We start from the raw sequence: 27,952 nt of genomic DNA, 5'->3' as shown, positions 1-27,952 counted from the left end.
ATTTATAATAAATATACCTTTTTTATATGTATATCTATAATTATTTTATAATTTTATTAGGTGTTTGTATATCTTAGGATACATGATTCGATACGATACACGATACAAAAAAATCAAAAATCAAAAATCAATCTACGATACGATTTACGATTTGACAACTAAGCTAGGAGGTAAGATAAAGAGTTTTGGAGGTAAAGAGTTTTAGATTTGCAGGGACTATTTAAAAAAATTAAAAAAAAATTCACATTATCTATTCTATTTAAATACTATTTTTTCTCTCTCCAACAATAAATAAATATTTAAAAAGTATTCCTTAAAAAAGAAAATAAAAAAAAATGTATTAATGGATATGACATTTGTAGGGTCACAGTTTGAGGCCCAAGCCCAAAATGTGTGGAGTCTTGGTCCAATGAGCCCAATACAATGAATTTGTAAATAATGGGTCAAAGAACTAGGTCCTAATGAGTTAGACAGCGGCTAGTATTGAATCGCATGGCGATCAAAAACAAATAAATGATGTTGATATCAATAAAATTTCAATTTGAGGAGGTTAAATCTGTATATAACGATCATTCTAGAATATTAGAATAATTTAGATTGCTATACTATTTTTTCTCTCTACTTTCCGATCCCCTTCTCATGGAGGGTTTCTCACATTATATAGCCCTTTTTGAGCCATCTTGATCCTACACTTGTTGATCATCTGAGTTTCTACTTGAGTGCCCGTCTCATTAGACGCCCCTTTCAGCTTTATGTGAGTTGTGGTAATCAAGGCAGCACTATTCAGAGGTCTTCTCCATATAAACGTGGTCAGAAAAGTAGCTGCAATGCATTTAATGCAGTGGTAGTAGCTTTTCCTTAGATATTTTGTGTTTCCTTCTTTTGTGTATATTTATGAGGCACATTCCTATCGTTAGAGCCTTTTGGAGGGTCCCTCTAATTGATAGAGTACACACTTAAGCTACATTCGTTGTATCCGAGGAGGTATTCCTTCTCCAATTATCTTTCTTTCATTCCTTGCTTATGAGACATTAACTGGGGATCCCCTAACAACTATTTACCTCTCCTCGGACTTGTCAATTGTCTTGGGTGAAGCCCAAAACCCAATATATGATTTTGGGCCCTTTACCTCTACAACATTAATTAGAAAATGTTTTTTAATAAAAAATCAAGAAATAATTTTGAATATTTTTGATTCAAAAAACTTAAAAAAAAAAAGACAAAAAAAAAAGGTTTTTTAAGAAGGGGTTTAGTTTACCTCTAATACTTTTTTAATTGAATATTTTTTGTTATTTTTAAATATACAATGATAAATTGTAGTTGACTTTAATTTTTACATTTTATTTAATTAATAAATAATATAGTAATTTATCATTTAAAAAAAAATTCACTTAAAAAAAAAATGTAAGCCAAACCCTAAAACGTCGGAAAATAAGTAAGCAGTGACACAGTAGGATTACGAAGTTCGAGGGGTCTGGGTCAACTATTTTACTTTTCCAATAAAAAAAGAAAAAGAAAAAAGAAAAAAGAAAAGAAAAAGGAGATAGTATTGGATAGGCCGATGGCGTAACAGCAGAGTATGGTATCGTAAATAAGCGGAAAAGAATAGGGTTAGTTTTGTAAAAGCCGTGGCGTGGCTTGAATAAATAAAACAAAACCCTCTGGAAGCTGGGGCAGTAGTACCCGGTTATATATATATATATGACATATCATTAGTCAGCAGCAACGAAGCAACCTTTCTCAGTTCTCTCGATCTCAAAACAAAACCAAACCGAAACTGAAACCCCTCTTCTCTCTCTCTCCTAGTACCCCCGACTGTGTTTGCTCTCCCATCCCAGCCAATTTACCTCGTCCAATTTTCCTTAAACAAATCAAATCTTTTTTCTTAAAAACCTTAAGGGGTTGGCGGGAAAAATAAGAAGGAAGAAGAAAGATGTCGGGAAAGGGCGCAAAGGGTTTGATTATGGGGAAGGGGGCAGCGGCCAACAAGGACAAAGACAGCAAGAAGAAACCCATCTCTCGTTCCTCTCGTGCTGGCCTTCAGGTCCTCTCTCCTCTCTTCTCTTCACTCTTCAGATCTCTCTCTCTCTCTCTCTCTCTCTCTCTGTTTTTCTCTTTCAATTTTATACTTTCTCTTCCCCCCCTAATTAGGACGCTTTGTTTTGCTTTGTGCACTGTTTGGCTTGGTTCCTGAAAAATACTGTAGAGATTGTTTGATGACTGATTTTTTATGACTTGGGTTTGCTGATATTTCATTCCTTGGGGACTAAACAGCAAAACATAATTATATGATATAATATAACATATATAAAATTTGAAAATTTGCTGGCTTTTGTTTTTAGTAGGAACCAAACAGGGTTTGTTGTTGGAACGTGGAACATTTAAAATTCCCTTAAAATTCTTTTCGTAACGTTTTTCTTTTCTTTTTTAAGGGGTTTATTTATTTATTTTTTGTTTTTGGAAGTCTATTATTAGTCTATCATTTGTGATGTGTATGCAAATAGCTTTGTGATATTTGATTAATCCGTTTTCTTCTCTCACAATTGTGGCTGGAGAGTGCCGTCGTGGCTTCAAAAGGCATTAATGGGTTCGCGTGTAGCTTACACTTTTGAAAAAATAATAATAAATCTTTGTGTAAAAGCCTTTTTATATATTTTTAATAGCTGTTTTCCTTTACCATTGTTTTCAATCGAGTCATGGCATGTTTGGCTGAGTAGATGTCCAAATAGTAGGGCAAATCTATGTTATGATGAAGATTAGCGTGAATAACTATACTATTGCAATCCAAAATATGCATATCTTGTCATATAGGCTTTTGTAAATGGGGCGGGCTCACCTCCCGTTATAATATCTCCAGTCCTCTCATGTTTTTACACCAATGAAAGACACGTGGCAAGCAACAAATCCTAAGCTTATAAATAAGACACATAATTTTCTCTCCCTTTTAACCCTTTTCAGTTTTCAATAAAACTTTTCTGGGTTTGCTTCAATCACCTGTTACGAAAAATGATCCTTCAAAATCATATTTTGATGGTTTCCACTATCGCAAAATGACCAGCCACTCCAGACCCATATCTAGGAAGCTCAAGAACTCTTTCAAGAGCTTCAAAGTTTGATGGGAACAACTTTTGATGGAGAACAGAACAATGAATTGGGTCTTTGATTTGGGTTTTATTAATTGTGATTTGAATTGTGATTTGAATGGATAAATGAATAAAAAAAATTAAGGAATAAAAGATTAGAGAAGAATATCATGGCTGCTTTCAAAGCTTTGAAGAAGGAGAGGAAGCTTTCAAAGCTTCCATGGCTGATTCTTTCATAGCTTTCAAAGCATATTCAGAAGTCTCATGCCAAACCCACAACCCATCGGAACTCCCACGGCCAGATATCCATATCAAACCCGATGTCTCACCTCCCCGAGCTCGCCGGGGGACCTCAATTTCACACGCCTCTGCCAGAATGAGCCTCGATGCTCATAGCGGCATATCCATGAAACCCACCTTGTCAATCCAAACAGCAATGGTTTCTTGTTTTGCTATGCCAATCTTAGCTGTGAAGCCCACTGTTTTAGCCCAAACCCATTGCCATCAAGTTCCGATCTGCCAATTTGGACGCATCTGATGCTCAGGTAGGTGAGGTCCGTTAGGGTGGGGATGGAGAAAGATGCAAAGAAGAAAGAAAGACAAAAAATTGAGAGAAAAAAGTGGTATTTGACGTGTAATTTTTCTAACCTTAGGATTTGTTGCTTGCCACGTGTCTTTCATTGGTGTAAAAACATGAGAGAACTGGAGATGTTATAACGGGAGGGGAGCCCGCCCCTATGTAAATAATGTTTTTTTTTTTTTTTTTTTTATAATCAAAGCATTACTCGTTGGAAGATTGGTTGAGCTAAGAGTATCATTTGAATTTATTAAAAGAAACAGTCCCATTGTTGGTGAGATTGACCTGTTATACATGCTTATGGTTTTTGAGAAGTACTGATGACTTCTATAAGGTAGTAGGTGCCTCAGTTTTATGCGGTTTGATGGTGGCTTCTGTACTTGGTGGCTCCGTATGATATTTGAGTTATTAATTTCAAAATTTGATTTGCATGGCTTGATGATTTTGTAACGAGTAAGGCAGATGTGATACACTGTTTGAAATGAGTACAACGGTTTACATCTTTGTACTTGAGGATTGTAAGAATGAAGAATAACAATATCATTGCATGTGTTTCTTTGCCATGTCATTAATGGTGATTATGTGTCATGTCTTTTGCTTCGGGTACTAACTTTGTTCAATCTTTCAGTCTATTCGTATGCAGATATTTTCTCTGTTTGTAATTCTTTAGGCTACTTAGTGTATTTCTTCATGAATTAGTCTCATCGCAATAAAATTATTTTTACCTATTTTATATATACATATCCGCAGAACCTTGGCAACAATTTTTTGTTATAAGTTTTATTTGCATCATGCTGGTTTTGTGGCTAATGTGTAGTCCTTGACGCGGACTGAGGTTTGATTGACTTTATGCATATAAACTAAGTAATATCCTGAGAAACCTAGGACACTTATTATTATAAAATTTGAGTTAAACATGCCCACTAGTTTGCTCTCCACCCTGTATTTAAATGGGGGAGGATGTGCAATATGAGCTAGAGCTCATGGGCCTACTTGAATTGAGTTAGGCTTGGCAGATCAGTGTATGTTGTTGGAGGTGGGCTTAGGTTTTTTACTCTAGTCCCTTTTGCTTCTTCTGGATATTGGGGAAAGGATTGGTGCTGTGTTTTTAACTGTCCAAGAAAATAATGCAATGCTGGATAGTAGACAAGCTGAAACTAACATTATTGAGTGGTTAGGTTTGCTCGTATTTAATGTAGGCAACTATCCTTTCAGCTGCTTTTTACATGGACTGCTTGCCTGTTCTCTTCCTTTCTTCACTTTGTGGTCACTTTAATGTTTGCTTGAATAGTGTTGTAATTTGTGGTGACAACATATCAAAAATTTGTCAACCAATTTTTACTTATTATGAAACTTAGTTTGACTTCTGAGATGGTGGAATTTGAAACCAAAGCAGGGACTTGTTTTTGATGGATTAATCATTAGGTACTGATGTTAGACATTGGGATGCTATTGGAAAGTATACTCTGTGTTTTCTGACTTTTGTGATTTGTTCTGGAATGAATAATTGCAGTTCCCAGTGGGTAGGATCCACCGTCTATTGAAGTCAAGGACCACATCTAGTGGGAGAGTAGGAGCAACAGCTGCAGTTTACTCTGCAGCAATCTTAGAGTATTTGACTGCAGAGGTGTTGGAGTTGGCTGGCAATGCAAGTAAGGATCTCAAGGTCAAACGTATCACTCCCAGGCATTTGCAGCTTGCAATCCGAGGTGATGAAGAACTTGATACTCTCATCAAAGGAACCATTGCAGGTGGAGGTGTGATCCCTCACATCCACAAATCACTTATCAACAAGTCATCCAAGGACTAGATTACAAATGGATTATGGCTGCTTACATTTGCCAACTTTCTAGGAATAGATGCTCCGTCGTGGTACTTGAGTCATGGATTTCTGTTCTCTTCTTTCTTTGGAAGCAGGGTCTCCAATTGTGTGTTCAAATCATTATTGTTCATGCTTGATCTCCTTGTTTCTGAACTAGTTATGTTTCTGATTATATGTGTTGTGGATAATGTCATTGTCTGACATTTTATTTAAATCTTAGGCTGACTTTTAGACATTCGGGTATTGTGTAGTATCAATTGCTATTTTTAATTCGAATTCCTTTGGGACATTTGGATTGCATCTGTTTGTTCCATTGTATTGTTTTTGCTCGATTATTTATCTTGCACAGATTAGTCAGCAGGAATTGGCTAACGCTAAATGGAAGCTTTAATCTCTCATATGATGATAATATATTGAAATCGTGTAATTGCCTGATTCACGTTGAACTTACGATACCATTTGCTGTGGGTGTAGGTTTCATATTATCATTTTGTTAATGTTGATGTCTAACCTTGGTGATGTGAGAGTTCATATGTAGTCCTTGATAAATCATGCGCTTTATGGAAATGTTTCACAGAAGATTCCACTATTTCACTTTCTATTGCCTTCTGCGGACTGCGGTAAAGGCCTCACCATCAAGGTCTTAACATTTTAAAGCACCATCAGTTCGTTCGAATCAGGAGCTAATGTGTAATAAAATAGTATGCACACTTTTTTTTTTTTGATAGGAATAGTATGCACACTTTGTCAAATTAAGTAGAGATAACTTTTTTATTTTTCTTTCTATTTTAACTATCTAACTTTTTAGATGGGCCTGCATTAATCTCTCTATCCTTTCCTCATCTCTATTTATTCTGTTTATATTTTACATTATCCAACCATTTTTTTTTTTACTTGTATAAAAAGAATTTATCCAACTGGTTTCAACCGTCCTAGGCACCACACACTGGCATCGTCAACCTCCACGAAACCGATACAAACTATGCCGTTCAAAGTCGCCCATGAGCAACATCCTAGTCATCCACACAGACTCTGCTATCCATCACTATTGAATTACTTCTTGGTCTCCCTCATCGCCGAACCTTCCTCCACCCGTAAGTCACATGTTCTACGACTGAATCCTTGATGGCTTTCTCCCTCTTGACCGAGAAGCCTACCCGCAACAACCACACCACTGCTACCAAACTCCATCAAAGTCATCCACATCCATGTTCAATGGCATGCCAATTTCTGATTAAGGAATTGGGAGTTGATGCTCTAGAAGGATTTTGGATACATGGGCACTGGTTGAGAGAGAGAGATGAGCATAGATAATAAAAAGTATTAAGCAATCACCCATAGAAGTGGCTTAGTGGTCAAGAAACTCTTATGACCATCATCTTGAGAGTCTGAGATTGAGTGTTCGAATAGTGGCAAGTCCTACTATTATGCGGGTGGTTCTATGCCATTCATGAATAAGGTTTAAGGGGGCCTGAGGATAGTGACCGCACCTGCAAGCTTTCTTATTTATTCATCAAAAAATGAAAAATAAAAAAATATTAAACAACATAATGAAGAGGGTCACCGAGGCTATAGTGAACAGTGACTCATTGGTGCAAAAAACGAGTCACCACAGCACTTAAAAAAAATAAAAAAAATAGAGATCGATAGCTAGTGAATGCAGAAGAATTTTGAAGTTGACTAGCCGCAATTAGATTTAAAAAAGGATATGAAGGGCGTGAGATGTGAAAGCCGTAACAAGAGGAAGAGAAACATTGCATGAAGAGGCTCACTAGCCAGTAGCCAATGCCCAGTCTGTGGCCTATGAGAATGCTTTCCCACTGCGCACAGCACTGTGCAAATGGATGCAATGCATGCCTTTTTTTTTTTTTTTTTTTTTTTTTTTTTTTTTTTTTTTTTTTTCTTGAGAAAGACACGGACTGAACACACACAGGGAGTGGGAACCCGGGTTTAATATCACACAACTCACAACATACAAAAGCCGGTTTTTATCAAATATAACTGCAAGTACTAGTGTTGGGTAGGTCTTTTAGTAAAAGGTAAAATCCAATTTTCAAGTTGTTCTACATATGGCGATGTAACAAAGCAAAAACTTAGCGAAGATGCAAGTAGGGACAAAATGCATAAGTCAAAGATGTTATTACTAGAAATAATTAGTACCAACTTCTAATTTCAATCTTAGATCCTAAGAGAATACCAAAAACATAATTTGCCCCATGAATATCAATTGATCCAATAAAAATATGCAAATGTCCTTTCATCCCAAGACTACCACTCCACAGCCGTACAAGCACAATCAAGTCCCCAAATCTAGATATGAAAAGTAGAAATGAATCCAACACCTCAGTTAAAAGAAAGAAAAAAAAAATTTCACCATTCGCGAAAGCCAACACCATGTGCCAAAATTCACCATTTTTTTTTTCATTAGATTGCCGATATCTTTGGAACATCCACTGGGAACCTATGAATTTCATCCATCCAAGGGCTCTTCTCCTTTGCTGGGTTTATGGTCCTTAGAGCCTTCCAAACAGCACTGTTACATTTAAACCCTGAACCAAAAGCTATTTGCCATGTCCTATCTCCCTTCTTCATTCTTCCCTTTGCTTCTGTATAAGCCAATTCATACCACAGAGAACTGCTTGAGGTGTTGCCAAATCGGTGGAGTGTCATCCTTGATGGTTCCATATGCCAATCAGATAGTTGCAAATTCTTCTCCAGTTCATCCAAAACAGCTCTTCCTCCAGCATGAATGCAGAAATGCTCAAAAGCTAGTTTAAAATCTGGAATATAAGGCTTGATCTTCATCTTGAATAGTTTTTTCCCAATCAATGTAGCAAAGAATAGCAGCTGTTCTGACATTGGCAGAACAAGAGGCCCCAAAGTGGTGATGTTGGTCTTCAGGGCATCACCAGCGACTGCCATAAGATCCTTTGACAACGTAACACCAACCTTCCCATTGGAGTCTTCTTCTTGGGTGACGCAGCCAAAGCACTTGTCATCTGCACCCTTGTGGGTACGAACAGCATGTACCAATTGGTATTTGGATCTTCTTCTATCAGAGCTTTTGTTAGAAAGTAGTATCGCTGCTCCTCCCATTCGGAATAAGCAATTCGAAACGAGCTTTGATCTGTCATTTCCAAAATACCAATTCAAAGTGATGTTCTCCATGCTGATGACCAATGCATAGGAGTTGGGATGGACCTGAAGAAGATCTTTAGCAAGTGCAATTGAAATAAGACCTGCACTGCAACCCATCCCACCCAGATTGTAGCTAACTATGTTACCCCGAAGCTTGTAGTGATTGATAACCATGGCAGAAAGAGATGGGGTCGGATTGAACAAGCTGCAATTCACAACCAAAATGCCAATGTCTTTGGGCTTGACAGAGGTCTTGGCAAAAAGCTCATCAATAGCACCATACATCACAGCCTCAGCTTCTCTTCTAGCTTCTTTCATGGAGGGATTTGGAGGAATATTCAAAACAGCCTCCGGCAGGTAAGTAGAATCACCAAGGCCAGATCTCTCAAGGATCTTTTTTTGGAATTCAAGATTCTCCTCTGAAAATGTACCAGTCAGCCGAGATTGATCCATGAAGATCCTTTTGGTGCATTTCCGAGACTCTTCAGGCTTGTAGCAAGAGAAATTGACAAGGTATACAGGACGAGGACGAGTGACAAAGTACACGGTGGACAAGAAAACAAGGAGAGTTGAGCAAATGATCACGGAGATTAGATTGTATTGGAGATGCTCCCAAAGATCATAAAGATCTTGGAATGAAAATGTTGAGAGCTGCACGGCAATTAGGACTACGAGAGGGGTGATGAAGAGGTACATTCCATGGGTGATGAGGTAATGGTAACCAAGCTTCACATATTTTAGTTTAATTGATTTTTTGAAATCAGGGAGATTTCGCGATGATGATGACGGTTTCAAGGACACGTTTGATTTTGTCTCCGTCATTCTTTCCTGCTAGACATTCAACGATTGGGTGAGATCAAATACCAGGAAAAAAAAAATCATATTTACAATCAATTCTAAGCACACATTATGAACATTTCAAAAGAAGATAAGAATTATACAAAGATGTTCCAAGATACTTGATCAGTCTTTCAATAGTAAATTTGATCAGAAATGGTAGTCAAAATTTTGAATTTAGGGTTCTAAATGGAGTTTCTAAAAAGTGGGTCCTCTCTGAGAAATCTAAATCTACAAAATTGAAATACATACATTGCAACATTAATACAAAATTTCTTGTTTTTATCTTTTTTAATATTGCAAAACCCATCATTTCAAAATTTAAATACATACATCAAACTAAGCTATCAATCATCAATCCCAGATCAGAATCCCACCTCAAAAAATAGATTTTGCACACATCTATCGAAACCAAGAGCAGAAAAAGACTTTAACAAACCCAGATCAAAATTCACATCAAAGACCAGAATTTTCAACAATCTGACCAAGTTAGTAGCAAGAAAAAAACCATAAAAAAGAGAGGAAAACTCCAAAAAAAATTACAAAAATTTCATGCATACAAAGATAGAAATAGCAAAATGAAACAAAACCCAGATCGAAAAAACAGACCTTGAACGTCGAATCCCACCAGAGATCGTAGAAAACTCCCCAGGGCAACCAAAGGGAAAGACAAAAAGAGAGACCTCCGAGAGAGAGAGAGATTAAATTAAATGGTAATAATTTAAAATAAAAAAAAAAGGTTTGGAAAAATGGTAAGATAAAACTAATTTTTAAAAAATTATTGGATGTTGAGGTTGTGCGAGGCCGAGGTGTGAGGTGGGAATAAATTTATAGAGGTGGTGGAGAAGATAATGCCAAAACAAACAAAAGCCATTGATAGAATAGACAAAACAAACTTTATTAGAAGCCGTAGAGGAAAGCCGCGAAGACTACGCGTTTTTAAGATTTTAATTTTAATTTTAATTTTAATTTTTTCTTTTATTTATAAATTTTTACCCTTCAAGGCGGCGCTATCCAGTTTTGATTTTTTTTTGTTTTTGAAATGTTGATTTTGACTTTTCTCAGAACAGTGTGGGTTCGTCGGTCCTCTCGGGAAATCCCACGGTTGTGCTTTGCTTTGCCAGTTGCCATATTAATACTTTCACTTATGTGTAACTAGAGATCTAAGCTTATAGTTATAGACAATTGAACACACAGCAAATTTGACGTGGCAAATTGTTAATAATAGGTAAAAAAATGTTTAAGAACTAGAAGAACAAGTTTGCTAAGTATAAAAAAGGAAAATGTTCCAATCAAAAAAAAAAAAAAAAAAAAAAGGAAAATGTTATACAGCATCGTAAAGTGTTTTTTAATGATAAGTTATTGTGAAATTTAGTTAATAAAAAATTGGCATGAATTGATGAAAGGTGTTGGAGATTAAGCTGAGATATAGCTAGAGTGATAAGTAAAACTTAAAAGTTAGCTTTACTAGCTCCATAGTCCACATTTAGGGGTAAAAAAATTTGGCTTAAAGCAAAAAAAGAAAAAAAAAATGTTATCAAATTTTTTTTATCAAAAAAAGTTAGCTTTACTAGAAGTATCCTTTATTTTAAAAGATAAAATAAAAATCCTATTTCTCTAACTATAGCGTGTTTGGCATCTTTACTCAAATTGTATTTCTCTACTTAGTTCGCGGATAGTAAAATGCGGGGAAAAAAAACAAAAAACAAAAAACAAAAGAGGTGTTTAACACTTTTTTCAGGTTCTAGAAAATGCATGTTTAGAATTGTGTATTTTACTTCATTCTATAAAAAAATAAAAAATAAAACATCTCTCTCTCTCTCTTAATTTTCTTATTCCTTTCAACTCTCAACCTTTTCTTTCTTTTCCCTTCTTCTTCTAAGGTTTTGTTTAGAATTTCTTTATTTTGTTGAAATTAAAATTTTTTTACTGAAAATACTGCAGATAAAATTAAAAGTTAATTGAACACACATTTAGTGTGCGTTTGACTTCAGCTTAAAAAGCCAATTTATTTTACTATTCAGTTTATTTTTGCTACTATTCATGGGTCCCATTGCATTTTTTAGTACTATTCATGAGTCACATTATACTATTTCAACCAACTTTTACCTTTATTTACGGTACTTTCCGCAAAAGTTTTTAATTTCAGTAAAATAAGTGGATCTCAAACAGATCCTAAATATTTATTCTCTTCTCACTTCATGCTTGTGTATTCTCATGTACTCGTTGATATGAAAATCACAGTCATTATTAGATCTCGGGCGCAAGAGCATCCTCGACGCTTATGTGGGCTGTGCCTATTCAATTCCAATATTTAATTATTTTTTCATCCAGAACAATGTGTCTATATCTATATATTATGTATCTTTTTCTAGAACAATATAACTATTCACAATGGCGGCTTTAGGAATTTTTTTGAGGGTAGTTATTAAAAAACTTAAATTAACAAAATCTAATAAAAAAAGAACTTTATATGCAAACACATAAAGTCTTACAATTTCTTTTCACAAATTTTCTTATTTTGAAATTGTTACATGATAGTCTCATTATCAATATTGCAAGCCACATATCTTTCAAAATTTTAGTTAAATAAATTTTTTCTTGAAAATTTTCTTTTTATTTGTAAGGACCTAATATATTATTAAGAGGATCAAAGTTTAAGGACAAAGTTTGGCTACAAACTTAGTTGTAGCCTAATGCTACAACTCTTACTAAACAAATTAACATTGCTACATATTTTGAAAATCTAACAATTAAATTGTATGTTCTTTATATTCTTAAAATACATGTCAAACTTCATGCCTGTCGGATATTATTTACTATTCAATTTATAAACTTATTTTACATGTATAATTTTAAACTACAAAAACTAAAAATTTAAACATTTGATTGATGACTATTGATATTTGATCTTCTTGAAATTTTGCAAGTATAGAGGATATAAGAAGAAAATGTAATTAAATGGTAGATTTGTCAAAATTCACACCCAATAAAAAAATATTGAGTTGAGTTGTAGCCTTAGTCTACAACTAAGTTTATTGTCAAAGTTTAATTACGTTGGACCTAAAAAAATTTAGGGTTGTCACTAAATTTTTTAAGGATAAAAAATCATAAGTTTTTAAAATTTATATATAATAATTTTTTTTTTTTTTTTCAGATCAGGGTGGTCCTGTGAACACCCTAGACTCTATGTGGAGCCACCCTATTCACCTTGTACACATTTGAACAAATTTCATGCCAATCGGGTGTTTTTTACTATTCAATCCATAAACTTATTTTATATGTATAATTTTAAACTACAAAAACTAAAAATTTAAACATTTGCTTGATGACTATTGATATTTGATTTTCTTGAAATTTTGCAAGTATAGAGGATATAAGAAGAAAATGCAATTAAATGGTGGATTTGTCAAAATTTACACTCAATAAAAAAATATTGAATGAAGTTGTAGTTTTAGTCTACAACCAAGTTTATTGTCAAAGTTTAGTTATGTTGGACCTAAAAAAATTTAGGATGGTCACTAAATTTTTTAAGGATAAAAAATTCATAAATTTTTAAAATTATACATAATAATTTTTTTTTTTAGGCCAGGTCCTGTGAACACCTAAGACTCTATGTGGAGCCGCCCTATTCACCTTGTACACATTTGAACAGCTGCAATCATGTCTATAAATATTTTGTCACTCATTCATTTCGGTTACTTTTTCTATTTCATCTTTTCATGCATGACCATTGAACTGCTTTAAATAAAATTGTCCATATATATATAAGACTTTTATGGGACATAAAAAATGATAATTTGTAAAGGATTATGTGCATGCCAATTTCTTTTTTGATACCATTGCAGAAGAGAGCTAACAAAACAAATTTCAGGGACTACAAGTCCAAGGCACAGGCGTTCTCTAGGACAAAGATGTCCTCCAAGATTTGTTGAGTCTTGACTGGGCCAGATACATTTAAAAATGTTTAATATATTTTTTGTTTATTTTTTAATTTTGGTAAACTCTTAAATTTTTTTTGATAAGAATATTGCGTGGATCAAAATATCAAGGATGGGCTAAATGATCGGCACAATTAATTTATAGGTTAATTTCTTTTTTGCTGGATTTAGGCGCTATCCCTTCTGGTTTGTCAGGTATATTTCTGTTGGACTATAGCCCTCCATTGGTTCTTTCCTTGCTTGCTTACATCGTCGGTCGAGTGTTGAGGTCGTGTCTCCTCGACTAGCAACCAAATTGTAGTGAAGGCCATCGTTGGGATGGAGTCCACGGTCCCTAAGATGGCTTGGACCTTGCTCTTCCATGGTGCTTGGTTAGCCCTTCTCGGTATCTTGGACTAGGCCTGAACCTTTCTTTCTTTATCCCATCCCCATGGGCTAAGGGTCCGTTGGCTTTTGTGCAAACAAACCGACCCCCTACAAAAATCATTTTGTCAAATAAAAGATGGTTGTGTGTCTTAATTTTTTTATTTTATAATATAATTTTGCCTTTATTTTTTCAAAATAAATAAATGTCTAATTAGTTTGTGTGAGTTATTTGAACCTCTTATGTCAATTATAACCAATAGATGTTACTCTTGTCAAGAGCTTTGTAACTCAACTGACACTTCTTAGTGTTTTCAGTGAAAATGTCCAGAGTTTAAATCCCTTCTCCTATTGTAACTATCCACTATTGAATTATTAAAAAAAAAAAAGTAGCAAAAAAAAAAAAAAAATACTGCTCTATTGTCAACAAGGTGCAAGCAAAGAAAATGGTGTATTTTCAGAACTTTGGCATAGATAATGAATAAACGAACAATAAGTCACATCTTGTTTCACACCATAGGTAATAAATGAATGAGTACTTAAACCTAAAGATAGACTTACTAGTTTGAGATTGTTGAGATGCAGTTTATGTAGAGCTTTAGCTATAGATTTTTTTTGCAATAAATAGTTTAATGGAAAATCATTTTAGTGCTTAGTATGTTTAACAAACTGTAATAATGATAAATCACTTTTCAAATTATTACACCGGTTTGGTAACCAAACTAATAAAGAATTGGAAAAATTGCAAATTACATTCCTAAAGTTTGAGAGTATTTGGATTTTTCATCTTGAAGTTTCAGAATATAAATTTTACTTTTTAAAATTTAGAAATGTTTAGATTTTACATTTTGACGTTTCAGCATTTAAATTTTACACTCTAGAGTTTGGTATTTGAATAAGTAGTCTTTTTTTTTGGTACTGGATAAGTGTTTATGCAGAAGATAGAACCCCTGAGCTGTAAGGTCACTAGGAGACCGGTACCACCTGGGCTAGAAGGCCTGGTGGTATTTATGTTAATTCTTGTTATCATTTTCAGAGTTCATGAGGTGCGGCTTGGTCACATGATGAATCTCATTCTCCCACATGGCTGTAAGATTCCTCCATGTGTCCATGTGCTAAGCTGTTTATCCACTCCGTATCTCCGTTCTTTCGGCCCACAATGCAGATCAAGAATTAATGCAAAGAAACATTAATAATTAAGTGAGATTAACAATATTTAAACAAGCCAATAAAATTTCAAAAGAAAGAGGGAGAAAGATTATTGCGCATTTCATTTTTTTTCCTAAAAGTTATTTAATTAATACATTTTTTTTTTATGTACAACTTTTTAATTATTATTTTTTAAAGAATAATGCTAGAGATACGAACCATTTTACAAAAAAATTTACAAACTACTAATGTGGTGGGTGATTATTAGTAAATAAAAAAATGATATTAATTGTAGACCTAGATGAAAACTAATAAAAAATTTTCTATATCAACATTTTGTAAAAATATTGTAAAATAGTTGTGGCTGTAGCATCCCTCTTTTTTAAATTTGATTAGAAACTTCATAAAATATCTGTCATATTGCTATTCTTTTTTTAAATATGAATTAATCAATTAAAGCCAAGAGTTTTGTAACTTAATTTGTAAATGTCTTTTTTTTTTTTTTCAACAATATTTTTTAACTGAGACCTTCTTGTTAAAAAAGTGAAGAAAAAACCCATCCAAACATCTGCATATAGTATTTTATATTTAGAGAAGGAAATATAGAATGCTAGGAGAGGAACCACAGTTATAAGAAAGTGGAATCCTGGAAAGCTTGAAAATTTAGTAGTAAAAATTTCACAGTTCACATGCACTATAGTATTAGAGCACCCGCATTAGATGTGCTAAATGTGCCAAATGCCAAATTTTTGGCACATTTGGCACACCAAACACAAAAACGGAGCTTTATTATATGTTCCAAATGCCAAAAATTATGCCACATATGAACAGTACCGTTGCAAATTTGCAACAGTACAGACGAAAATTGTATAAGTTTTATTAGTTTTTTATTCTCTTTTCTCTCTCCTCTCTCTTTACTTTATTCTTTTCTCTTCTCTCTTTCTCTTTCTCTCTGCCTCTCCATCTCTGTCCGTGTCTCCCTCTCTTTCTTTGATTGTTGATCTTTCTTTGTGGGCCAAGTTGATTTCGTGGGTGATGGTGGATCGTCCTTGTTCGTGATTTCATGGTTCGGTTATTCAACAAGTGTGAGTCTGGGTTGATTTTGTGGGTTTCGGTGATGGTCGTTCGGCAAGTGTGATATGATTTTGGTGGGTTTTGTGGTTTGATTCCAGTGGGGTGATTTGATTTTGTGATTTGGTGGGTTCATGGGTCTCTGACCGGCATGGGTCATCGGCTAGGAGATCTGTTGGTCATTGGCATGGGCATCATGGGGGTTGTTTGCTAGATTTCGTGTGTTTGGGTTGTGTGAAATGTGATTTGTGGCTTGGTTGGTGGTTGATCTGTGGGGGTGGCCGGTGGTTGTGGCTGTGTAGTGTTTGTTTGAGTTTCATTTTTTTTTTTTTTTGGTAGTAGTGGTTGATATTGATGGTGGTGGTTGATCTGTGGGGGTGGTCGGTGGTTTGTGGCTGTGTAGTGTTTGCTTGAGTTTTTTTTTTTTGGTAGCAATGGCTGATATTGGTGGTGGTGGTTGATCTATGGGGGTGGCCGATGGTTGTGGGCTGTGGCGGTTGATCTGCAGGTGTGGGTTGTTGTTGTTGATGGTGATGATAGGGAGAAGATAATATATTATTTTAATATGTAATAAATATTATTTTAATGTATAGAATTGAATGATGAAACATCTGATAAATGGAACGTTGTAAAATGATGTGGTAAAATAATAAAGTAGGTCTTTGGTATGGCAAAATGACATAAATTTTAACACAGCTGCTGTGGATGCTCTTAGTACATGCATTTATGATTTATTTGGTAAACCGACCGACTGTACCAGATATGCAACGTGTGCTTGAGGTAAACCCAAGTGTTGGGTGAGACTATGTTGTTAATAGTTGGAGACTCATCGGAATAGAAACAAGATTTTAGTCTTTATTCATTCCACATTGGAAGATTTTGGAACATTGTCTAGAAAATAAAAAAGCTAGTTTTAGTTGCCCCTTGGATATGGGTGTAGGTGTGGCCTGTAGCTAGGCAGAGCATCTCCAGCAAATTCATCAAATTTTTGTACTGTTTGGAGAATGAACAATGACTTTTACCTTTTATCTACCTACTTTTTTAAATACACTTTCCAACAGATTCTCTATTCCATTCTCTATCTCATTTAAATATTATTTCTTCATTCATTATTTATTCTTTTTTTAAACAACTACACATCTTCTAATATTTTTTTATTTAACACCTGATTATTATAATTAAAAAAAAATTTGAAGAATGAACAGTAGCCCATCAGACTTAATGAGCTACTGTTCATGAGCAAAAATTATTTTCGGGTATAGAGAATCCATTGGAGTGGCTTTTTTTGGTCTCATTCTCTATTATAGAGAATATTTTGCTTTTGCATAGACTATTAAAGATGCTCTTAGAGTGCTAAAGGAAACAACAAAGTCAAGCTCAAAATTAAAAGCAAGAAATATTTCCTACTCCACAGAGAAAAGAAATGTGATTTTTATCTTTGGATTATTCCAAATCCTACCAGTAAAAGAAGTATTTAGTTTTTAGTGTCCAATAATGATACAGCGTATAACACATAGCAATGGAGAACGCTGCCATGGTTTGGAAACTGGCAGATCTTAGAGGGAATTACAAGTACAATAGTGTTTATTTCATTAGATAGTAAATGGAAAACTGAGATCATAATGAACCCAACGAGAAGATGCAGAACACTGTGGTTGCTGAAGGGTAACTATAATAATGTTAAGCTACGCTTATATTGTTTCCTTCATTACAATTCATCCAGATAAATTCATGCCAAAATAAAAAAAAGGGCAAGAATGATCAACCTGAAGTGCAGGTCAAAGGGTGGCCACGTTTAATTCACTAATCCAAAGAGAACTCCTCAAGCCATATCAGAACCTCATTTCTCTTCAATGCAACCAAACACCAAAAATTACATAAAGTAGTGTCGGTAATTGGTATGGGAATTGGGAAATACACAAAAACTGAGTAATCATTTTTCATAGGGGTAAGCAACTAATAAATGTTAATGAAAGACAATTTTATAAAACTAGCCGTTGCATTAACATAGCTGGTTTAACAAACTAAGGGAAATTTTTTTTAACATAGGGAACCTTTTTAAAGAAGAGTCCTTTGGACTAACCTTTGGCCAGTAAAACCTACACGAAGCTAAACCCACTTGCCAAAACCAATTACCAGGTAATCTAGGAGTATTTGCCCTTGACAGGCTAACAATTTATGCTCATGCCTAAGAGCAGCAAAACAAAACTGACTTCTATCTGACATCATAATAAACATCAGAGGTAATGATATTTGCATGGAAGAATAATTGATTAGTCTTGAATTTCGTTGAATGTTAGATTGCATTAATTGAAACATGTAGGAGAAAAACTGGCCTATTTACAGAAAGGAATAAGATCAAGCCTACTACACTTAGAAAAATGAAGCATAAGAATGTAGCTACGAAGATCACTAGCATAGGAGATTCAGAATTCCAATATAAAAAATGTGGTAAGCGGATATCAACACAAGTTTTTCCTTTATACTTGAAACAAAATGGTACTCAAGTTAAGTTAAAACATGAATTCATCTATATTTGTCTTCATTCTACACTTCTATTTCCTTCCTCAATAAAAGAGTTTGGAATGCTCTATTTGTAGATATCATAGCTACAACCTATATCCAGACTTCTTAATTTGAGTTAATATTTCATTCAAGTAGCTGACAGGAGCTCAAATCCATTTTTAAGTTCCTTGGGTGGATGGATGGCTTCTATGAAGCTTCAAATGGACAGAGGCATTTTCTTCTATAAGAATTAAAGCTCTTATGATGGCCTTTACATATTATAAGGGTTTCCTTACGCTGTGCTTGGTTGCCAAACAGATGAAGGAAATGATTTTTTTTTTTTTTTTGAATCTAAATACCACCATTCTAGCCCCATGCCTCCCATCTAGGACTCATTTGGTACGCTAACTCAAACACATGTTTTCAGTTTTTAAACAACATTATACGTATTTCTACACACTTTTTCACTCATGCATATTTCCAAAAAAGCTGAAAACTGTTGTTTAAACACACGTACCAAATGGGTCCTAGTTTCTCAGTTGCACTTCTTTATTAATTTTGTTCCATGTGGAACTAATGTAATTAATCATATTTCAGGTTATCTAAATGGTTGAAATAATTTTTAAATAATATACCGGGACAAAATAGAGGAAGTAATGTTAGGATACCATATCATACCATTTCAAAGCTCCATGTTCGGCCTGGATCATTGTATTGTGCAAGCAAACAACCTGTCTTTGTTTTGAGGCCATCATTTATAAGAGAAGAGCGAAGTGCTTTTTCTTTCTCTCGAACAACATCTTCAGTAGCTCTTCCACTGAACTTCAAAACTGCAACAATACCTCCTTCTACCTTTCTCATGCTAATTGTTTCTTGATTAGGATCTGGTAAACTGGGCAGAGATACATGCTTAGTGCTGAACTGCTTACATTATTGAATAGATTTAATGAAATAATTTTGAAATGATCATATCTTTTTGCTACTGTCTAACTAATGAAGTGCATCCAGTTGCATTGTTTTAAAACAAATTCAGATACCTAAATCTATATTTTTTTTTCTTTGGTATTTAGAGTCCAATAAAAGTGATGAGCCTCACCTACTTATATCTTTATCCAATGGAAGAAGAACTTGGATGGATACTTTGGAAAGTTCAGCATCAAATGCCTGCGTGAAGACAGGGGTAGTCATTGGTATCTTCTCTGATCTGGAATTCTTTCCAAATATGTACCTAGAAAGATGAATTATCATGTGTGTTATCCAAGAGAGCAACAACACAATAGCACAACTGAATTGGATTCTTAAAGACACTCACCCAGTAACATCATTAAAGCCAGTTGACCCAGCGAATTTGTCTCCATTTGCTTCTACCACTATAAATGGCGTGTACTTTCTCACCTGTAGAATCATTTGAAAATCTAGTGAAATAGTTTCTGGACATTCCTGTATATATAGTAAGCTCATGAATATCATTGTAAACACTGATATCATGAGTCATTTCTCAGTAATGATAATTAAAATCAATACAGTAGCGGCAGAGGCATAAGTTGGTAAATGACTAAATGCAGAAACAATTTCTTTAAGAAAAGATGGAGAAACCTCATAGTTAGCAGTTCTTTTCAGTATCTGATATTTGGGTGATTCCAAGTCTGGAGTTTTGTATATCCGCAGCTGCAAGAGTTCCAATCTCCACATCAGAAGGGGCATTAAATTACACAAACACAAAGATGATCATCTCATGTCATTTCAAGTAATGACAGTGCCAGTACCTGCTTTAACACATCCCACAAAGCTTCTAGAGAAAAGTAGTCATTTTTCTTTATGGAATCCCAAAAATCCTACAGTTTACAAGAATATTATTATTACTAACATTTTTTATTTGCCATACATTCTGTTCTTCTGTCATATGGTAAGAGGAATGAACCTTACCACATGGCTGCAAAACTTTCCTGTCTCTGGGTTGATACCCATGATAGAGGTTCCCGTAATGACCAATTCTGGGTTCCATGGCAGAAGGATAAATTTCATGGTCGCAGTCCACCTTGTAGTAATTTCATAAGGTCCTGTCTATAGCAACTCAATCAGACCTGTCTACAGTAATTTCATAATGTGATCTCCTATTGGAATTTACAGTCACCGTTCATACTAAACTAACTCCTTGAAAATGCACAAAAAGGTTATGCCTAAGCAGAGTAATTGACCAAGTCATATGTTGCATTCGTAATTATACTGATTCTTGAAGTCCACATGAAAAAATAGAGTTACATTTGATTACTTGGTGTTTGTGAGAAAATTTAAGGACTTAATTCAATGTGAAATTAATCAATTGATGACCATTAATAGATCAAACGACAACAACAACAACAACAAAAAATGCAAACCCATTGGCGTGGGATCAAAAATCAGAGAGTTAATTTCTTCTTACAAATGCATAGTGCCAAAGAAGGTGAAGAAAAGAGCAATTCCAGAAAACAAGAAGTAGTGGTTTACTCGCAGTCATAAAAAATTCCAAAAAGAAAGTATTAAAAAGAGAGAGAACTAAAAACTAAGATTAATACAGAAAAAAGATTCCTATAACCAGTCATACACATCTATATATATATATATATATATATATCTAAAATAAAAGCTTAGTATTTATTATTGCTGCACTTTTGTTTAGCGGCCACATCATCTACTTATTTTCTACATTTTCTTTTTTCTTTTTAAACTTTTCTTCTCTCTATTCTCAAAAAAAAAAAAAAAAAAAAAAAAAAAACTCTTCTTTTCCCTGTCAGTCCACACCTATTGTTACACTTCTTTCAACCTTTTTCTTCCACTTTACCTTTTTATCTCCTCACTAGTCTCTACTTTTATATTACACCTCCTTCATCATTTTTTCTTTCTTATATTTTAACTCTTCTTGTTCTCATTTTATTTTGTTTAAATTTGATATCATTTCTACCATTCAATCAATATTTTTTTCACACAAAACTATAAGTACTCTCTCTCTTTATAGTTTCTTTTAGTGTATTTTTATTCATTTTTATAACTTTTTTTTTTTTTTGGGTTCTTTCTTATCACTCTAATTAAGGTTGATGTTTTTTTTTTAGTATGTATTTCGGTATTGTGTTTTTTTATTTATTATTTATTTTTTTAAATTTCCCATCACAAAGTCTTCTCTCTCCTTTTTATATCTTTGGTTGAATTTTAGCTTGGGTTAATACTTAATTTTTTTTTTTTTGGAAATAAGAATTTGAGTTTATATCAAAACAAAATCTACATGGCTATGAATTTGAATTTGCCTACCTATTGTTTGAGTAATAAATAATTATAAAGTATATATTTTATTCTCTTGGTTAAGATAATATAGTAATTTTGTAATGAGTTTTGATTATTATGGTAATCTCCTTATTCCTTAAGAGTTGAGAAATTTGAATAATAAATTTGAAACTTAAAAAGTTTAGTTGTATATTAGGCAAATATAACACACTGCAACAGAAGTTAGAAGCATATAATTCAGCTTAAAAAATATTAATCAAACACAAAAAAAATAATAGAATGATATATTTGTAGAGATAAAAATAAAAAATATTTGTAGAAATCTTTTTTTCTTAAATAAACAATACTTGAAATAATTTTTATGTTTTATATATTACATGGCCCATTACATAATATTTAGGGTAAAATGCAAAACTAACCTTCTAAGTTTTTTCATATTTCATTTCAATCCTCTAACTTTGCTTTTGTTCATTTCAATCCTCTAACTTCCAAGTTTATTCAATTAAGGCTTTTCCATCAACTTTTGTTATATGTTGTGGTTAATTTTTCAATTTTATAAATTTTTCATCAAATTTTTTAAATTAAAAAAAATTCAATTAATGATTGAAAAATATTTTCCAGATTTTTTTTTTTCAAAAAATTTTAACAAAAGTTAACGGAAAGGCCTTAATTGAATAAATCTGAAACTTAGAGGACTAAAATGAACAAAATCAAAGTTAGAGGACTGAAATGAAATATGAAAAAAGTTAGAACGTTAATTTTATATTTTAGCCTAATATTTATCTATTCCCACTCATCACGTAGATATACCGTTAATTACTATAATTGCTAACCATTGTGCTCTAAACAAAGAATCCTAACTTTCTGAAACTTAGAGGACTGAAATGAAAATTAACGGAAAGCCCTTAATTGAATAAATCTGAAACTTAGATGACTGAAATAACAAAAGTAAAATTAGAAGACTGAAATGAAATATAAAGAAAGTTAAAAGGTGAATTTTATATTTTAGCCTAATATTTATCTATTTCCACATATCACGTAGCTATACCGTTAATTACTATAATTGCTAACCATTGTGCACTAAACAAAGAATCCTAACTCAAATAACATCAATCAACAGAACTCTCCTGAACTTAGGTAGCCAACGTTAAAGTTTTGTAGTCAACATCATGAGAGGCACTGAGACACACCAAATCATTATTAAAACTTCGAATCACATTCGAAAGTATGGATTAACAGAATCAAAATTCAGGCTACATCATCTTCATTGTTGTCTGCACTACAGAATCAAATTTCTTTACAAACAATCCCATTAAGTCAACGCACCCATTAACTTTATTTTTAACATAAACTACAACAAGAATCATAGTAAAGCAAACCTGTTTGACCCAGTGCAACTGTAACTCAGGCCTGAAGAGTGTCTTCAAGAGAGCAATATTAAACAGGAACCCACTTAGAGTGTCAAGCTTGGTAATTGGGTCCCTGAATTTCAAAAGCTCATCGTACGCCGTCCGATCAATCCCCTGATCATCAAAGACATGTGGAAGATCATCGTATAAAAAACCCACTAACCGTTCGGCGTTGACCGTTTGGTCCACTAGGCTAAGTCCAATGGCCCATATGAAGCTTTTTTGGTCTGCTTTAAGTTTAAGAGCTAAGCTTTTGTTTTTGAAAAATTGGAGGTGAAGTCTGGTGGTGGTGGGGCTCAGTCGGCGGGAGGTGACATGGACGGCAGGGATTGGACTGAAAGTTTGGTGGGAGAGTTTGGTATTGGCCATTTGTTTGGGGTTCAAAATTCAAATAGTGTGTGTAACTTGCTTTTCTGTAGTGTGTGTGAATCTTTGCCAAATTAATACCATCACTTATGTAACTGGAGAAACTTTTTAGATTAAAAAATGTTGGTGTGGCAAATCATTAACTTTCAATTTAAAATTTGAGTCAGCAACAAGAACGATTGTCAACTCAAATTTGGCAGTTTAGATGTATCCTTTATTTTAAAAAATAAAAATAAAAATAAAAATAAAAATGAAAATCCTAATACTTTAAACTGTAGTACTCAGATCGTAGGTAGTGAAATGCGGAAAAAAAGAAAGAAAGAAAAAGACGTGTTTTGAATAACATATTTTACTCCATTCTAATATTTTAGAATTTTTTTTTTTCTCTGTCTCTCTCCTGGCTTCATGCTGGTCAGGCGCAGCCCAAGGAATTTTGGGGCATAATGCGTTGTTTAAATTGAGGCTTATATATTTAAATTTAATTAAATAATATTTTTTTATTTAAAATTTATTCTTCTAATTTGTTTAGATGTAAAAAAAAAGTTTTTTTAATGAGTTTCTTGTTCATACGTGAGTTGTTCATCTTTTTTTTTTATATATATATAACTTTTGTTGAATTTTTTTTTTTAGATATATACATTTTTTATTATTATGTTGTGTTTATTGCTATTAAAAAATTATTTAGAGAACCCTTTTGAAATTTAATTATTTTTTTACAAAACTTAAATTGTTGTTAACAACTTATATATATATATATATATATATATAAAAGCTACAAAGATTAAAAAATAAATAAATAAATAAAAACAAAGAAATGAGTAGACAGTACCTACATTTTACTATTTCCCCTTTTTTGTCTTTCAATAATGTTACATCAATAATATTTTTCATAAAAATTTCATTACAAATCTTAGGCAGTAATCTATTATTAGTTCTAATTTGAGTTCACCACTGATATCATTTTCTTTTATCTATCAATGACAAATTATCATTAATAATTTATTGTGAAAATATTGTAAACATAGCATATTATTCTAAACAGTTTCTTTTGAGTAATGATAAGGACACAAAAATTTCACATCATTCCTAAATTATCATGGCAAAATATTTATATTAGAGATTGTGGTGAGCCTATGATAACTACTTTAAATAAAATTGCCAATTTATGTATATAAACTTTTATGGGACATAAAAAAAAAATGATAATTTGTGGAGGACAATGTGCATTCCAAGGCGTTCTCTAGGACAAGTTGTCGTCCAAGATTTGTTGAGTCTTGCTTGGGCCAGATGCATTTAAAAATGTTTATTTTATATATTTTTTGAATTTTGGTTAACTTTTAAAATAACTTTATAAGAATATCATTTTGTCAAATAAAAGATGGTTGTATCTTTTTATTTTTATTTTTTATATATAACTGTTGAATTAATTTTTCAAAAAAAAGAAAGTCTATTAGCTTATGTGAGTTATTTTAACTGGTTTTGGCTTATCTCTAGTACTTTTTTAATTGGATATGTCATTTTGTTTTAAATATATAACGACAAGTGATAGTGGATTTTAATCTTCACATTTTATTTAGTTAGTGGATGATGTGATAGTTTCTCATTAAAATAAAAGGAGATTCCAGTTAAAAAAGTACTAGAGGTAAGCCAAATCAATGTTATGAATACCATTTCGAAACCCATTTCAGTTTGTCCATTGAAACAGAATATTTTAATACCGGTCTATTTCAACATACCGTTTCAAGTTGTTTCAAATTTCTATAAATATATATATATATATATATCTTTCAATAAATTTTTAAAAAGATAATAATAAGTAATTAATTAATTACCAAAGTAACCACAAATAAGCAAATAATGAGTTGATTATTCATTTTTTAAATATTATTTATATACTATTAATTGGGAGCCTTTTTTAAAAACAATGTGTATTTTTTTTTTCTACTAAACAAGTAGTAGTGTAGTACTATTTTTAATTGTCAGCACATGTTAGACTTTTAGCCTTAGGTTACGTGGCACTATTTGGTAGAAAAGAAAAAAAATGTGGCATCATTTGCTTGCTTTCCCATTTAAAAGATTCCACCTACCCCACCTAACCCCAACTCCTTTACCCAAGTCCTAGCGTTTAAACCCTTTACTTTGGAGGGAATTTGTGGAATAGTATTAATGAGGGAAAGAATATAATAAGTTGACATGGGTGAGGAACAATACTGTAAACTAGTATCTCGAGTTTTAGAGGCTTGATTTTAATCTAAATATTGAGTTTTAAATATTCGAATTCTACTTGCTGATTTGGGTACTTTTTGCCACATAGATCTCGAGTCTTATAAACTCGAGTCTGTAAAAAGTAAATTTGAGTCTACAAGACTCGATTTTTATAGTGAAACAAACCAAAACAAATAAGATCGGGCAGGAACAAAGAACAGAGGGACAAAAGCAAAGAATGAAGGAACAGATTAGGAACGAAGAAGAAGAAGAAGAAGAAGAAGAAGAAGAAGAGGAAGAACAAAGGACCAGATCAGGCAGGAAGAAGAAGACTCAAATCTGAAAGGAAGACTCAGATGTGGAAGGAAGAAGAAAAGAATTAAGGAAGAGGAAGACTCAGATGTGGAAGAAGAATGGGAACTCGAGTTTCAAATACTTGATTCCCACGTGAGTTTTTTCCACCTCATCCTGCCATCACATGCAATTCAAGTCTTAGAAACTCGAGTTCAGATCTGAACTCGAGTTTTAGAGTCTTGAGATGCTAGTTTGCTGTATAGTTTGCAAACCTGACAACTAGCTAAAATATTTAAAAAATAATGTTAAAAGAAAAAAAAAATTCCTTTACTTTGAGTTTGAGTTTTTAGCTTTTAACTCCCAGCACTTTCTTTGCTGCAAGACTTTTTCTGCCACTCTCTTTGTGCTGCAAAATTGCAAGTATGTGAAGGTTGAAGTTTCATGAGTAATCTACCTCAGACTCAAACAATGATCCAAGTTCACCTTTGGGTTTTTACCTCTCTCTCTCTGTGTTCATCACTTCATTGTTGTGGATTTTTGGGTTGTATTTGATGCTGTGAGGTAGAATAGAATTTGTGGAACTCAAAATGTTTTTGCATGTAATGGTGAAAAATATCCTTAGGTTGAAGAAGGGATAAAAAAAGAAAAAAAAAAGGCAAAACTCATTCCAGATGAAAATTACATTTTGGCCAAAATTGCTCGGAAATGACTAGAATGCCCGAAACTAGTTGGAATTGGCTGAAATTTGATTCGAAGTGGAATAGAGGCTATTCCCGTTTCGGTTTGCATACTGGTACGAAAAATTCCATCCGTTCCGGCCAGAACGGAACAAAATTCATAACATTGAGCCAAACCCATTTTAACCTCTTATGTCAACTATAACCAAAAGACGTTGTGTTTGTCTAGAACTCTGTAGTTCAAATGACACTTCTTAGTAGTAATGGCGAAGATATCTAAGATTCAAATATCTTTCTTTATTGTAATTATCGAATTATTAAAAAAAAAAGAAAGAAAAAAAAAGAGGGATATTGCTCCTATTATTGAATATAAGGTGTAAGCAAAAAAAAAAGGTATATTGTCAAAACTCTGGCATAGATAATGAATGAAAGAATAAATGAACAATAAGTCATATCTTGTTTCACAGCATAGGTAATAAATGAATGAGTACTTAAACCTAAAGATAGACTTGCTAGTTTGAGATTGTTTTTTTTTTTTTGAGAATGAACTAGTTTGAGATTGTTGAAATGCAATTTACGTAGAGCTTAAGCTATAGAATATTTGCATTAAATAGTTTTAACGGAAAATCATTTTAGTGCTTAGAAAATGTATAACAAACTATAATGATAAATCACTTTAAAATTATTACACCGGTTTGGTAACCAAACTAAAAAAGATTTTTTAGGTGTAAAATTAACCAAAATTGACATAATAAGCACGTTGTATTTCGTATTTTGAATATGTAATTCAATTAATATCTAATTTTTATTTAATTATTTTTGTCAACTTTTATTTCTGAAAAGAAGTAGGTATTGGATGTATTTTTAAAAAGAAGTGTAAAAATTTATGTTAATTCATTATATCAATTAAAAATTGGAATATTGCATTAAAAGTGTTATTGCTAAAGTTTGGAATTATTTATTGTAAATTTGGCCCACTTTTTAAAAAGCTAATCCTTGTTATCATTTTCAGAGTTCATGAAGTGTGAATCTCATTCTTCCCATATGGCTGTAAGAAAATTCCTCTGAGAGTCAATGAGTCCATGTGCTAAAAGAAGAGAGAGAGAGAGAGAGAGAGAGAGACTATTCTGCATTTAATTATTTTCCTAAAAATTTTTCATGTACAATTTTTTATTTTTTAGAATCAATTGGAAACTTTGGAAAATGTCAATTGAAATATAAGATTTTTATTTATATACAATTTTTTAAAGCCATCAT

The 27,952-nt window shown here is 33.0% G+C and overlaps 3 protein-coding genes across 5 annotated transcripts; 1 reads left to right on the top strand and 2 right to left on the bottom strand.

Annotated features, from left to right (window-relative positions):
• Window positions 1-1,683: 1,683 nt before the first annotated feature.
• Window positions 1,684-5,812, top strand: LOC115977014 (probable histone H2A variant 3). Its single transcript, XM_031098632.1, has 2 exons — window positions 1,684-2,044; window positions 5,174-5,812. Exons 1-2 carry the CDS (start codon window positions 1,934-1,936, stop codon window positions 5,468-5,470), a joined length of 408 nt encoding a protein of 135 aa, XP_030954492.1. The 5' UTR covers window positions 1,684-1,933; the 3' UTR covers window positions 5,471-5,812.
• Window positions 5,813-7,599: 1,787 nt separating this feature from the next.
• On the bottom strand, window positions 7,600-10,302 carry LOC115977012 (3-ketoacyl-CoA synthase 11). 2 transcript variants are annotated; one of them, XM_031098631.1, is made up of 2 exons: window positions 10,067-10,302; window positions 7,600-9,451 (listed from the first exon to the last, which is right to left on the bottom strand). In XM_031098631.1, the coding sequence occupies exon 2, from the start codon at window positions 9,440-9,442 to the stop codon at window positions 7,907-7,909; it is 1,536 nt and encodes a 511-aa protein (XP_030954491.1). In that variant the 5' UTR covers window positions 9,443-9,451; window positions 10,067-10,302; the 3' UTR covers window positions 7,600-7,906. The 2 variants fall into 2 exon arrangements, with proteins under 2 accessions (XP_030954491.1, XP_030954490.1); XM_031098630.1 differs by having other exon boundaries at window positions 7,600-9,448.
• A 7,140-nt stretch (window positions 10,303-17,442) lies between these two features.
• LOC115956748 (heme-binding-like protein At3g10130, chloroplastic) lies at window positions 17,443-23,577 on the bottom strand. Of its 2 annotated transcripts, none has more exons than XM_031075046.1 (8): window positions 23,124-23,577; window positions 20,413-20,550; window positions 20,253-20,321; window positions 20,083-20,154; window positions 19,799-19,881; window positions 19,583-19,714; window positions 19,165-19,378; window positions 17,443-17,829 (listed from the first exon to the last, which is right to left on the bottom strand). In XM_031075046.1, the coding sequence occupies exons 1-8, from the start codon at window positions 23,520-23,522 to the stop codon at window positions 17,785-17,787; spliced, it is 1,152 nt and encodes a 383-aa protein (XP_030930906.1). In that variant the 5' UTR covers window positions 23,523-23,577; the 3' UTR covers window positions 17,443-17,784. The 2 variants fall into 2 exon arrangements, with proteins under 2 accessions (XP_030930906.1, XP_030930910.1); XM_031075050.1 differs by having other exon boundaries at window positions 20,413-20,546; window positions 23,124-23,203.
• Between the last annotated feature and the right edge of the window lie 4,375 nt (window positions 23,578-27,952).

The sequence above is a fragment of the Quercus lobata genome, chromosome 2, assembly GCF_001633185.2.
Source record: "Quercus lobata isolate SW786 chromosome 2, ValleyOak3.0 Primary Assembly, whole genome shotgun sequence".
Taxonomy (NCBI): domain Eukaryota; kingdom Viridiplantae; phylum Streptophyta; class Magnoliopsida; order Fagales; family Fagaceae; genus Quercus; species Quercus lobata.
Note: the sequence above shows the minus strand (reverse complement) of the source record. Positions and strands in the feature narration are given on the sequence as shown.